This window comes from Notothenia coriiceps, unplaced genomic scaffold (genome assembly GCF_000735185.1).
Source record: "Notothenia coriiceps isolate Sejong01 unplaced genomic scaffold, NC01 NC01_scaffold00017067, whole genome shotgun sequence".
NCBI classification, from domain to species: Eukaryota; Metazoa; Chordata; class Actinopteri; order Perciformes; family Nototheniidae; genus Notothenia; species Notothenia coriiceps.
Genome location: NW_011349768.1, coordinates 420,385 through 434,090, shown reverse-complemented (window position 1 = coordinate 434,090; position 13,706 = coordinate 420,385). Strand labels below are relative to the sequence as shown.

The 13,706-nt window shown below is 40.6% G+C and overlaps 1 protein-coding gene and 1 long non-coding RNA gene across 2 annotated transcripts; both read left to right on the top strand.

Annotated features, from left to right (window-relative positions):
- On the top strand, positions 1 to 3,076 carry LOC104950021 (uncharacterized). Its single transcript, XR_798877.1, has 2 exons — positions 1 to 184; positions 2,786 to 3,076. It is a non-coding gene; the product is annotated as an uncharacterized lncRNA (long non-coding RNA).
- Positions 3,077 to 11,242: 8,166 nt separating this feature from the next.
- Positions 11,243 to 13,046, top strand: LOC104950020 (myeloid-associated differentiation marker-like protein 2). Its single transcript, XM_010776464.1, has 2 exons — positions 11,243 to 11,539; positions 12,365 to 13,046. Exons 1-2 carry the CDS (start codon positions 11,259 to 11,261, stop codon positions 13,014 to 13,016), a joined length of 933 nt encoding a protein of 310 aa, XP_010774766.1. The 5' UTR covers positions 11,243 to 11,258; the 3' UTR covers positions 13,017 to 13,046.
- The last annotated feature ends 660 nt before the right edge of the window (positions 13,047 to 13,706 follow it).

Below are 13,706 nucleotides of genomic sequence, written 5' to 3'. Positions count from 1 at the left end.
TGTATGCTGCGGTCCCCGACAGCCTCCGGCAGCTCTGAGAGCCCGGAGGAGCCGCCTGCTCCGGAGCCGAGGGCCGACCCCAGCGGAGACACTCGGGACACTGGAGCCTCGTCTGAAAACCCCCCGCCTGCTAAACCTGCCAGGTCTGACCCGGGAACAATGCCTAAGTGGCTCAAGCTTCCAGGTGAGAGATGTACAGCACACGCACTAGGTCACTCCCACAATCATTTCCTTCACATCTGCAGTTTGGTTTTTTTGGTCAGTCCCAAAGAAGACATCAATACAATGGGTCTCATTCACCAATATTTTTTCTGCCTTTTTCTAAAAATGTGTTCACCATAAAGGTCCTAAGAAATGTCACATTCTTGGCGTGTTCTTAAACCACACTATTGTTTGTACCCTTGTACAGAAATAGCAGGTTATAGCCTCGCAACTCCACATGAAAGGGCATGAGACTGCAGGGCTGAGGGCTGAAAAGTTGGGAAAATAAAGTAGAAAAATGCATAAACAAAAAGTGTGAAGCACAGGACTTCAAAAGATTAAAAGAATACTTAAATAGTTCTGAAGCGAAGTTACTTTGTCCTAAAGTGAACGCCAAGCGAGCTGCTGTCTTAGCGGTATTGAACTCGTAGTGTTGAAGTACAGTCCGATTCATGCTAAAACATTAAAGTAATTATTTGTAAAATAAGGATAAAAATGCAATTGTAATTTCAATACAGTAATAGGTCAAAGAGAATAAATAATAATGGCAATAACCAATCGTTTTTTATGCAGTCATGTCAGCTCTCATGTGAGTGAGCTTAGATTCTGTTACCTATGAATATCCTCTTCTTTGGGAGGGTTTGAGTAATATTCTCAGGCTTTCTTTTTGAACATTTCATCATGACATGCTGTGTCAAATGTGGCTCTTTGGAAGGGTCCCGTTGTGCAGAATACGTGGGAAATGTTTTTCGCTCTTCAGGAATTTATTTCCACCGTAGCAGCAGAACATGTTACACAATCCATCGAGAACTACTCAAAGTCATAAATACTGAGATGACTTAACCACAAGTCAATGTACAGACTTATAAACACTTGCTAGCCGGACAACACTTTATTCCTCAAACATCCCATATTGCTTTTGTTGTTTGTATATAAATGTTTTGTCCTTACATATAATAAGAACCCCCTTTTTTAAAACATATTTTCCAGGAAATGATCAAAAAGTTGCTTTTATTGTAGTTCAGAGTGCATAATCTCATTCCAGAGTCCATCTTGGAGACGCAACGCTCCAGGTGGTCTCGGTCTGGTTAATTTCTCTGCAACAAAGTTCTGTTGAAAGCCTTCACGCATCCCAAACAAAGTCTCTTTACACCCCCAAAACAGCCCCTCCAGCCATTCTTCTCCTGAGAGATCACATCCTTTTTTATCTGTCACGAAAGAACAGAAGGGAACACACACAAACCCCAAAACCACAGTCAAAAGGAAGCAGCCTTTTTCTAAGCAGAATTCCTCATGACTCAGAAGATAAGGATGCATTTGAGGGTGAACCAATTTGTTCGGGATGGTCCCTCCCCACCCCCCCTTCAGACCACTTCAGACACTTGATGCCCAGAGAGAGAGCCTGCTGCTGGGCCACATCACACAGCAGGAGCCCCTGTTGTGCGTCCCAGCACAGATCTCTTCTGTTGTTCTGTTGTGGTGTTTTGATGTTTTGATTAAGAATAATGCTGCCCTTTATTTGCTCTCTTATGTGCACATTTAGTTTCAGGCTGATCTCTGTGTGTTTCCATGTGCGTCTTTAAAGACAGTTGTGGCTGCTTTCTCTTTCATGAGGAAAGTTAAAAGAAAAAGGGGAGGGGATCTGGATCGGGAATGATGGGCTCCATATGTGGAACCCCACGGTTTAAAGGACACTTAAACACACACAGACTCTCCTCAAACTGTTTGTCCATCATTCAAAATGTTTGGTAGTTAATTCAGATTACTACATTTACAGAGTATTGGCACAGATTGAGATTAAACCTGACACATCCAATCTTCAGCCGTCTCGAGACTTCCTGCATCATGCAATTCATATTTAGTTCATCACACTTCACATGTCGTATTGGGTATTTGGAAATCTGTATGATACGGTACTTGTATTTATTACAATTTCAATGCACATCCAGTGGCAGCATTCCAAATTCAGAAGTGGTTATCCAAGTCATCAAATCACTTTTCAATAGTTGAACATTTGGAAAAATTGCTTTCATGCTGAGTCCCATGGAAAGATGCTAATAACACTATATCATGTTTTAATATCGTTTAAACCAATTCAATCTCACCTAGAACAACTAAATGTTGTATTGTACAATTAAATTCTTCTTTGTTGAAAATAATGAAATGTTTTGGTTGAGAATTTAAAAGCTTTTCCAGTGCTTTTGTTCAACTGTACTGTAGAGCTATAGTGTAGTCTACTAACTAATTGAATAAATGATTGATCAATGGTTAAATAATCACCACCTGATTATCCATTCATCATGAGAGTAATTTTCAGCCTCTAAAATATGGATTCCTTCTCTGTTCGTCAAGTGTATTTCATATTAAAATGAACATCTCTGGGTTTAGGATTGACAAAACATTTAAGACATCTTTATTTTAAAGACACCTTGTCACTTTTTTTTTTAAATGACCATTTCTACAAATTTTGTTGTAGAATCTAATCCGATTATGAAAATGACAGCAAGGTACTGTGCTGTGTTGGCATGTTTTGTTTTTTTGACTTGCAGAGCTCTTGATCACGGTCTCCTTGTTCCCTGCACAGGTAAGAAATGAGACGGCTGCTGTGTGTTGAAGGAGGACGTCTCTGGAGCTGCGTGCAGACTGAAGAGAGCACTTAAACCTTTTTGCTGCGCTTTGATAAAGGCTCGACTTTGTATCCACACATCCCTTGTGGAAGAAGCCTGCACATGCCTAGGTTTTTAAGCAGTCAAATAATGAGATCAATTAGTGAAAGGTGTTTTTCATTGCAGAGGATTGTTGTGTTTCATTCCAGTTGATCTCTGAGCAGAGTGCCGAAGGTGTTGTGCAAAGTGAATAAAGATTGTTGTACTTACACTGTCTTGCATTGTCTTGAAGTTCAAATGACAGTTGCTCCCAGTAAAACAGGGTCAATTTATTAAATGTATTGTACACAAAGCCCTACATGAAGGTTTTACCTCATCTTTTTAATGACCTACATCAGATCTGCTGAATCTGTTTTAATCTGTTTCAATTAGGGAATAAGAAGATGTGATGAGATGAACTGGTACAAGTGGACTGAGATGTGTGTCACAGTCACAGAGGCACTGTCTGTATTGGTTTGAGTTTGTAAGTAAGGGAATGGTGTTAAAAGGGCCAATCATGCTCATTTTTGGGTTGATATTTAAACATGCTTAAATGTTCAGAAAGGTTTTTTTGACCAGAACCCAGTCTGCTTATATTGGTCAGCTGGCCGGCTCTGTTGTGATTAGTCAACCGCTTAAAGGTGTAGATGTAGAAAACTAGAAATTTGATAAAATGGCCTCTTTAAAGAGCAGATCAATCATTTTCAGATTCCTCCCTGTGCCCATGGAGACCACACCTTTGATCCAACAGTACAGACATCATGATGAACGCAGCCTCTGACCCCCGTTCACAGCTAATGGTAAACAACCAGCATGCAACCATCATTTTACATTTAGTCAGCAACACACACACACACGCACACATGCACGCAAGAGGCTAAACACATGACTGTGTGTTTTTGTTTGAGTTTGTTGGAGAGTGAGAGGAGTACATTTCCTCCACTTGTCTCACACACACAGACGTACACTCTGTCTCCCTGGTACAGATGAATTACTTCCAACTGTCCCCTGGAGACTTTGATGCCAAATAAGTGACACTAAGAGAGGCTCATAATGGAATGTGTGTTTTGTGTGTGTCACAGTTTGACCACAACATTCTCCAATTCTCCTTAAAAACTCAACTTTGGCCTATATTAATACCCTTGAAAAATGTAACGTTGCTTATTAAACCGACAAAGATATCTCAAGGTTGTAATGAAGGGCTGAGGGGTCAGCACACGGAGCCTCTAGGTGCTGCAGTAGCGCCCCCTAGTGGCAGCTGTAGCAGGTCAAGAGCACAGCTGCCTTGTTGAGAAGAGAGATAAAGATGTGAGCATCATCCATTCTCTGTGAGCGCTGCTTCACAGGGTGCTGGAGCCCCTCCAGCTGACATTAGAAGAGGGTCACAGCAGGGCCATAGCCAAGGACCCTTACCAAATCAAACTTTATTTATATCACTTGTGATATCAATCACAAAATAAGTCATAAAGCCTGTGACCTAAGATTTTCATCGTCATAACTACACTGTAGCTATGTACGTATGACTAATAAAAGCCTTGAACTTGAACCTTTTCAAACATTCCTTTACTGGAACAACCTGACATGCTTATTCTTGAACACTGCTATAGTTTATGTAAAAGAACAAGACCAGACAAATGTCTTAAATACATCAGACCTTTTTTATTTTGAACCATCTCATCACAGAATTCCCATAAATCAATGTGAGAGTAACACTGTGTCATATCAAAATACCAAAGGCACATGGAAAGAAAAAGCCACTTCAGAAATAATAAACTAGAAAGTATTTCATACATAAATATCATGATCATTTAAATTAAAATAGTTTCACCAACCCCTGGAGTGTCACAGAATTGTCTTAAAAATATTAAAGGATATACACATGGTAATAAATACATCAATAATACTTAATGATATTAAATTGAGAAGATACACAGTATAAAAACGTTCACACGGTAATGAGGCAACACAAAATCACCCCCAATATCTGAGCTAGGAGGACTCACAGTAATTATTATTAATTTGTTATTCACTCAGCTGCCAGTTCATTAGCTTCACTAAACCTGTCTGATGTTGATTCTGGTTCCCTGAATTTAACCAACATCATGACTGCTTTTAAATCTTCCACAATTATTTTCTTACACATTAAAAGTGCTGTTAGCAATTTTATTGACTAGTAAACGCAGCATCCTGATTATGGCTGGAGGAGGCAGTTTAGATCAGCTCCTCCATGGTGATGAGAGACATGGTCACCGTCCCCTGTGAGTGGGGCACTGGCTGCCTCTGAGCAGGAAAGTGCTGTCACACACTGCTTCTTTGCAGGTGTAGACGCTGTAACCAAAAAACACAGTCTTCTAAAACACCTGCATTAAACAGCACTTTAGTAAATACAGTCAATCCAAAGAGTTTTCTGGGATTTATTTTGTAACATAACACAATTCAGTCTTTAGTTAAACCCTCGCGCCAGAATATTGTGTACTCATGTAAATGTCCAATTCAGAAGTGCATATTTAATTCAACTTGATAAATGAATAAATCTGTGTATGTGTAGAAAAGCAAAGTGATTTAGGAATCAGTGATCTAATCTAGTCACATGGTCCGGTGTGGTACCATGTCATCTTGTTTTTATCTCATGAAAACATCGTCTTACCTTTCTCACTGGAGCGAGCATGTCTTCTCTTCCTGATCTTTCGGCCCTACACACAACAAAATAAATAAAAATGAAGTATTTGCAGTCTTTCATAAGCTTTTGTTATTGACAGAAACATGTTGGAGGTGTGTACTTACATAATTGTCCCTATTGGACCAGTGAGGATTCTGCTGGGTGTGGAGCCGTTTCTCCTCTTGTGACTGACTGAAGTACTTTTCCTTGTCCTCCTCAGTCATTGCCTTCCACTGTGGACACATAAAAACACACTGTTAGGACACACTAACACACACACACACACTGACACTTCTACAGATAGTGTACAGGCACAAACACAACCATAAAAACATCAGCACACACAAAGCTCTACATTTTTGGTGATGAGACAACAAATGAAAGTCTCTGTAAAAATGTGTGAGTTACAGTTAGAAGACTTTTGACAAGCTGGCCTGTTAAAAATATTTATATTTATCCGACTTAAACATACGGACCAAACACACTTACCCTCTGGCCCAGGATTTCATTCTCAGCCGCTGTGCCTCGCCTCTCGGAGACAACCTCCGCCTTCACGAGGTCTCGCTGCTCCTTCATGTACAGCATGAAAGCATTAAGGGGCTTCCGGACGTACGGGCGGTTGTTGTCCTGCTGTTTGTTATGCCATCTCTTTCTACGGGGAAAAAAAGAGAAAAATAAGAAAGAAATGTTAGTATAAATATAGAACATATGGGTACTGTGTTGTTACATTAAACCCCTTCAAAATACATGTATTATAATTATGTTGATGTAGGCATTTCCTAGATAAATGACTCCTTAAATCAAACAGATAGAGGATTCTGGTTGATAACGAGTATGGCTCATGTATGGCTACAGATCACAACAGTTTAAAAAGAGAGTAAACTTACTTTGAGTTGTAGTTCAGTGAAGGAGCAGCAGGGACGGGAAACTGGAAGTAGGGAGGAGGGACCTCTGTATATAGCACCTGGTACAACTCCTGTCCATTACTACACAAATAAAGGAGGATGGACACACACATTAGATAATAGAAAGAGTGTTTGATGATGATACAAGCAGACTGTCATTGGCACTGTTGTTGTTAGTATTATTGTGTGTGTTACTTACATCATCCCGACATAGCACAAGTGCTGGCCTTCAGGGAGGTTCACCATTGGCACATCAAGGATCTGGGGTCACACACACACACACACACACACACACACACACACACACACACACGCACACACAGGAGAGAGATGAGACAAGCTTCAATGGTGTTGTCAGCCCACTAAGTGGAAGGATTTCCCCTTCAAACACTTCTATCAGAATAGTTTCATATCCAGTCACTCCACTATGACATATTCTCCTTCATTTTGTAGTTTTACTGATCTAATTCTTCTTTGATTCAAAAAAATTCTAGTGAAGTTTTAATTGGAAGAAAATGCAGTTGTGTTTGTCCTGTCCAGCTGTTACTGTTTCAGCATTTCCTTCTCCTACATCCATGCTACTAAATGTGCTGTGTGCTGAAACCAAACAGTGAATATGTTCAGAGTGTGTTACAGGGTCTTACTTGCTGTGGAGCAGCAGCAGGTTCTCTGACAGCCGTCAGGACCTGAGCATTGTTAGCAGGCCACATATACTGAATGTTCTGTGGAGACAGAGAGGGAGGTTACGCAGCCATAATACTTTCTCTATTTTAGTCTGTATTGACAAAGCTGCAACTAAAATTAAAGATTTGTATTATCTATTTATCTGCCTGTCTATTAATCTGCCAGTCTGAATAGATTGACTGACAGTGATAAATATTCTAATGAACCTTTCTGACTAATTGGAATTTTTCCAATTTCATTTAAAGCGTGGTAAGCAGGGTCTTACCAGCTGTGGAGCAGCAGGAGCAGGGCCAGGAGGAGGCAGGGGGTTCAGGACCTCGCCAACACAGGCTTGCAGTGCCTCGAGGAGAGTAGAGAGGAACTCATCTGGACTCATCTCTGCTACTAGTTCCTCCAGCTTGGTCAAATGTTCCATGATGGAGACACTGTCAAAGAAACACGTTATATTATACTAACTCTTTTAGGGTTTTAGTGTTTTCTTCACCACATTTGTGTTACAGTTTGAGTTATTTTGCAGATATGGATTTCTACAACAAAAGCTCTGTAACTATTTATGTTGCAGATTAAAATTCTACACACACAACTTAAACAGTTGAATTTGAAAAGGAAGTGAGTAATATTAACTATAATATGACCAGCTCCAACATTTATATGCTGCTGTCAACTTTATGCACCAGTATCAAATATCATATGACTGGGACAACAAGCAGCACTGTGAGTACTTCTACTTTGTGTACTTTTGGCAAGTTTTACTGATAAACCTCCTACATTTATAAGTACTTTTCGGATTTTTTTTTTTTAACTACTTTCAAATTGATCTACACTGTTGTGTAAACAGCAAACAGGCTTTAGAGAAATATTTAGCTAACGCTAGCCGTGTGAATGTAAGCTAATCATCACAGCTAGCATTAACTTTGGGGGTATTTATCTGTTACTAAATGTACAATTACTTCAGTTCATATTACTTAAAATATAGTAGCTTAAATACTTACCTATTAGCTACTGCTTGTACTGTTTTGAGGTTGTGTTTTTTTTACTTTGGGTTGTTCGTGACTCTGTGAGAGTCTGAAGGGTAATGAAGTGTTTCTGCTCTCAGTCCTGCTTACTTCAGAAGTTCTAGATCTCTTCTCTGTTATGTTCGTTCCAACATTCGGTTCTATGTAATGTTCCATGTTCCATGTTCCATGTTCCATGTTCCATGTTCCATGGTAAATGATCCTCGTCGATAACCTGTTCCTATATATCACTGGTACAGCGGTGCAATGTAACTAAGTACATTTACTCAAGTACTACTCTCCCCTCAAATACAGTCAGAACAACAGTGTATAAATGCATGCAATATAATTTGTTGACTCTACTTTAGTCACCAGGACTACAATAAATGCATAAGTATATATATATATCACATACTAGATTAAAGCTCAACAACCATTTAATAATGATAATAATTTAACATGTTATAATATTTACAAACGTTAATTGATAATTTAGAGGTCAACAATTCCTACTGCACATATGATTGCTATTTCATGAAGTATTACATAAAATAAATAGTGCTTTTTCATGCATAAAGTCATACATGCATGAAATATTGATAATTAATGAATAATTTGATGTCTCTCTTATGCAGTGGTAGGAAGTTGCCTTACTCAAGTTCTGACTTTTACTTAGAGTATTCCCTGTTATGCTAATGTATTCCTCTACTCGAAGGGTAAATATTTTACTTTTTACTCCAGTGCATTTGCCTGACAGCTTTATTTACATTTCAGATTCAGTTTTAATGCCAATGTGACATTTTTAGATGCAGTGAACTATGTGTGTGCATTTTGACGTAAATGAGTGTAAAGTGCTGTTGAACAGAGAGGCTCACACCTGCAGGTGGAGACAGAGACCTATGGACACACAGGATGAAACCACAGTGCAGAGCACACTGACACTCATGTTTATAGTGAAATGAGAGCACAGTCAGATAGATTAGGAAGAAAATACAATGTTTTTTCGGAGGCAGCAGATTAAAATGGGCGATTGGATTGGAATTGAAAGTGTAAAATATATAAAAAATAAGTGTCATGTGATCCTATTAAAATGTGTGAAAAAGATTACTGACAAAATGAGAAATGTCACAGAGCCTTTCAACACTTCTAACAACATTTCTTAGTATGCTTTATATTGTCTAAGGACACTATGGTCCTCTCTTGGCTTTTGCACTTAATACAAATCTTGGATTAGACTGCCAGTTTTGCAGTTCTCAGTTATGTTGAGCCTTTTAATATCTCTCTGTCCCTTCTCTCTTACTTTCTCTATTTCCCAGGCCCTTTCATTACTATTTTACATCCATTAATCCATCAAATGCCCTCTGATTTAACTGCCCCACCCATCCACACACCTGTCGCACCCCCCACTTTAATTGCAATGTAGTTTTCTGTCTGTTACCTATTTGCCTGGCCTACCTCCTAATTTGGACTCCTTAATGAACTCCTATTTTCCTTTTTGCCAACACCCAACCGGTATTCGTACTTGGCAATAAATCACTGATCTTATCCTGTAAGCCTGCTTAGTTTGCAGTGGGTCCTTCTTTTGTTGCCACTCTCCCTCACCTTTGTGTCACCTTTTTCATAGGGCAATCATGGTGATTTGGCTCATATATTTCATATTGGAGGTATTAATATACACAACCACACGTTTTTGTGTCCCCTTGTTGTTTTTTAAATGGGTCAATGCCCTTCATTAAGTTTTCATGAGAATGAATATAGGACTTAGATTTATCAGGTGAGCGGAATCTTGAGGTGTGGATGAGGCTAGATAGTCCCAAAGAGTTAAATCATAATAAAATAAACAATCACATGAATAAAATGTTAGAAATAAAAAATAACATTATCATGGTACATTTTCTACTATATTCAAAGTGTTCTTTTTTAAAAGTGTTTGTTTCTTTAGGGAAATATTCCCATTTACATAGCTTAGGGGCATATTTTATTTCATAATAATATTTTTGAAAGAAAATCGTTTATTGGTTATTTTTGTTTTGTTTATATATATACAGGATTATTATCTTCTAGCAACACCCTGTAAAACTAAGTGGTGATGTAAAGAGGAATAAGTGTGGTGAGAAAACTATACCAAAACATCTTTTAACACAGTTCAGATCTCTGATTATGACGCCTCTACGCTCCGAGCTTCGTAGTTTAATTCAAGTGTCCCCTGACTTCCTCATGTGTTGACCTGTGCACTCTGGGACATCAGGGGGGTCAGCTATGGCACCTCATTCCACAGGGTCTTATATGTGTCTGCATGCCCCAACTCCACGCCCAACCACATGTACACAATCCCTGCGGCACATGTGTGGTGATGGCCCAACCCCGAATAACTTCCACTCTGACCGGCCGGCAGCACCCCTCCTCACAGCTCAGAGAGGAACAGTGAGGAAGGAGAAAGTGTGGGAGTAAGAGTGTGTGACAGATAGAGACCGAAAGAGGATGAGTGTTGACATTCGAAGAGAGTTCATGGTGTCTATTTGACTCGTGTGGCTACGTGGACTCAGTATGTGAATGTTGGACAGAGACGGATACAAACATATCTGGATAGTTGATCGAAGAAGATTCAGTGTTAGGACCGGACCATTTCAGCTGAAGGGTTGGGCTGTACCATGTGGCAGGACTTTACCGACAATTGCTTGATAAACATCGGGGACTTACAGGACCTACAAAAGAGAGATCAACATGGGTGTACTGTACACCGTGTGAGCTCTTACTGAAGATGTCAAAGAGAGATTTCCCTGGTGTTTGTCATACCTTATGTCTTTGAAACGCTGTGATTCATCAACACAGAAATAGAGTATCACCAAGTCTGTAAACACAGCAGAGAAAGTGGATTTTACAGGGGTGGTGACAGAATTAATTATACAGGAATGAAACATTTCCTGAACATCTGGATATCTTTTCATGTTTTGTTCTCAATTTGATCTCCTGATGTCACAATCACATCTTTTTTAAAAGGACGCTTTTTCTTGTTTTTGTGGGACTGTTTTGGCTTTCTGAGTTAAGTTGAATCTTTGACCTGTTAAATACTTTAAATCCCACAAAATCCTCTGCTGTGCTGCTACTGGACATCCAGAATCTCTTTGAAGACCTTCCTTGAAGAACTCACTAGAATATTTACCCATAAATGGATTCACAGGCTGGTGCATACCTCAACAAGAGGGCCCTCTGCTCACCTCTGGGTGCTGCCCGCCTCTGTCAGTTAGCCATGGGCTGTGCTGTGATTGCCATGGTTACACACAGTGCAGGTTACAGCGGTTCACACGGCGTGTTTTGCATGGCGGCCTGGTGCTTCTGCTTCGCCATGACGATCGTGGTTTTTTTCCTGGACGCCACTCGTCTCTACAGCTGCCTGCCCATATCCTGGGACAACCTCACAGTCACATGTGCTGCCTTCGCGACCCTCATGTAAGTCACATGTTCAGGTATAACTCTGATGTTGGAGTAATGTTGGTGATGTTCAGACCTAACTTGCCTCATGGCTCTTCTTCCACATATTTTGTGCACAGCCAGGGACGTACCTAAGAGTGATGTATCCCTAAACACCTCCATTGTTACAAACTGTATGATGATCCACCAACCCTCAATTCAAATTGAATAAATAATATATAACTTGTTTATTAAAAGTGGAAAGGTACTGAAGATTTCCGTGTTACATCAAGGTTAGGTTATAAAGGTTTCCGAAAAATCACACACAGCAAGATAAGGCTAAGACTGTCACTTAAATTTCATATACTCATATTTTCTCCTCAGTTCTACAGAGAAATAAGCATCCTTCAGGTAATTGTTTTGGTTTTACAGACTGCAACATTACTACTTACGGTACTTTACACATTTTGTGACTGGTATCATTGCCCTAGTTTCTAACAGCTGCAGGTAGGTCTGACCAACTGAACCAGTACATTACCTGAACAGCTTACAGGTGACCACCATCTTCTAATGCTAATGTGCTCTGCTAAGCGGGAAAATAATACACACGTTGCTTACAATATCAACTTTTTAAGGAGATACTATGTTATCGATGTGTCATCAGTTTCTTTTGCTGCCCCCCAGTGACCAACAAACCTTTGCTGGACAGATTTAATAAATATCACACTTTAATGTCTGCTAACTGTCTTTGGCAGTCCTTTTATTTGTTTCATGGTCTATTTCACCAACTTTAACACCTCAGATTATATATTTCCTCTGGTTTGAAGACATCATATCTACAGTTATCTTTTCTGTCTCCTTCAGGTTTGTGACAGCCTCTGTTGTGTACCCGCTCTTCTTCGTCCGATCCGAGTGCCCCTACGCCGGATGTGATGTCCGAAATTTCCGCATCGCTGTCACTGTGTGCTCCATCCTGGGTGCTCTGGCTTACGGGGCTGAAGTGGCCTTGTGCCGTGCCAGGCCGGGCCAGGCTGTGGTGGGCTACATGGCCACCGCCTCTGGCCTCCTCAAAGTGGTTCAGGGCTTTGTGGCCTGCATCATCTTCGGAGCTCTGGCCAACGGCAGTGAATATTCCCGTTATGCGGCCACAATCTTCTGCGTGGTCGTCTACGCTTTCTGCTTTGCTCTGACTGCTCTTGTGGTCGTCATGACGGTGTGCGGGCGCACCAAGGCTGTGCGCTGCTTGCCCTTTGACCGCTTCGTGGTGGTGTGCACCCTCCTGGAAGTTCTCCTCTACCTGAGTGCGTCAGTGGTGTGGCCGGTGTTTTGCTTTGACCCAAAATATGGCTCTCCATGGAGACCATCGTCATGCCCTCAGGGGAAGTGTCCGTGGGACAGCAAACTCGTGGTGGCGGTTTTCTCCTTCGTCAACTTTGGACTGTATGTGGCGGACCTGGTCTACTCCCAAACAATCCGATACACTGCCTCACGTGTGCGCACTAACCCACGATTGTAGCCTTTTTATTTATATTGGCAGGTTTAAGTTATTCATCGGGTGTACTATTTATGATTGTGTTTGTGCTTTTTTTTATATATTTAAAGACACAGATAATATAAAGGGGTGCTGCACATAGTATAACACTGAGGCCCTTAGACGGCCCAAAGTGGATGTGAAAGCACTGTGGTATGTGAACAAGGAATTTCCCCACTGCGTCCCCTCTGATACACCCCACTGAGATGACACCCCATCTTTCTATCTCACCCTTTCAAAATCCTTACAAATCCTCCGGAACCAAGACACTGCTGCTCTTCTTGTGTGGGCACAACACACTGCCACACACAAAATGACATGCTGCTTATATTGCTGCTCAAATAAGAAAAAGTAAATCCACCTTTGGCATCTTTGGCATGCCTGCAATTTGCAAACCCCTCACCAGTGACCTAAGGACTTTACCCATGCCGCCAGAAATAAACATGAGTTGTCTGACTCTGCACTCGTGTTGAAGCAATGAGACAGCATTTATACAATGCTGCTGTCTTTTAAACCTCTCTGTATTTGATCTAATGCTTCCTTCAGTCTATAATAATAATAAAAAAAGTAGAGCATCCAGTCTGCTGCTAAGATGACCTGCAGTTTGTGTGCCACATTTGAAAACAAACAACGTTCAAAATTGCACAATTGGAACATGGTCAGTGTGACCGAGGA

Coding starts and splice junctions, on each gene's coding strand:
- LOC104950020 (XM_010776464.1), top strand. CDS start 11,259: ATGGATTCACAGGCTGGTGCATACCTCAACAAGAGGGCCCTCTGCTCA. Junction 11,540..12,364: donor GCTGCCTTCGCGACCCTCAT/GTAAGTCACATG, acceptor TGTCTCCTTCAG/GTTTGTGACAGCCTCTGTTG.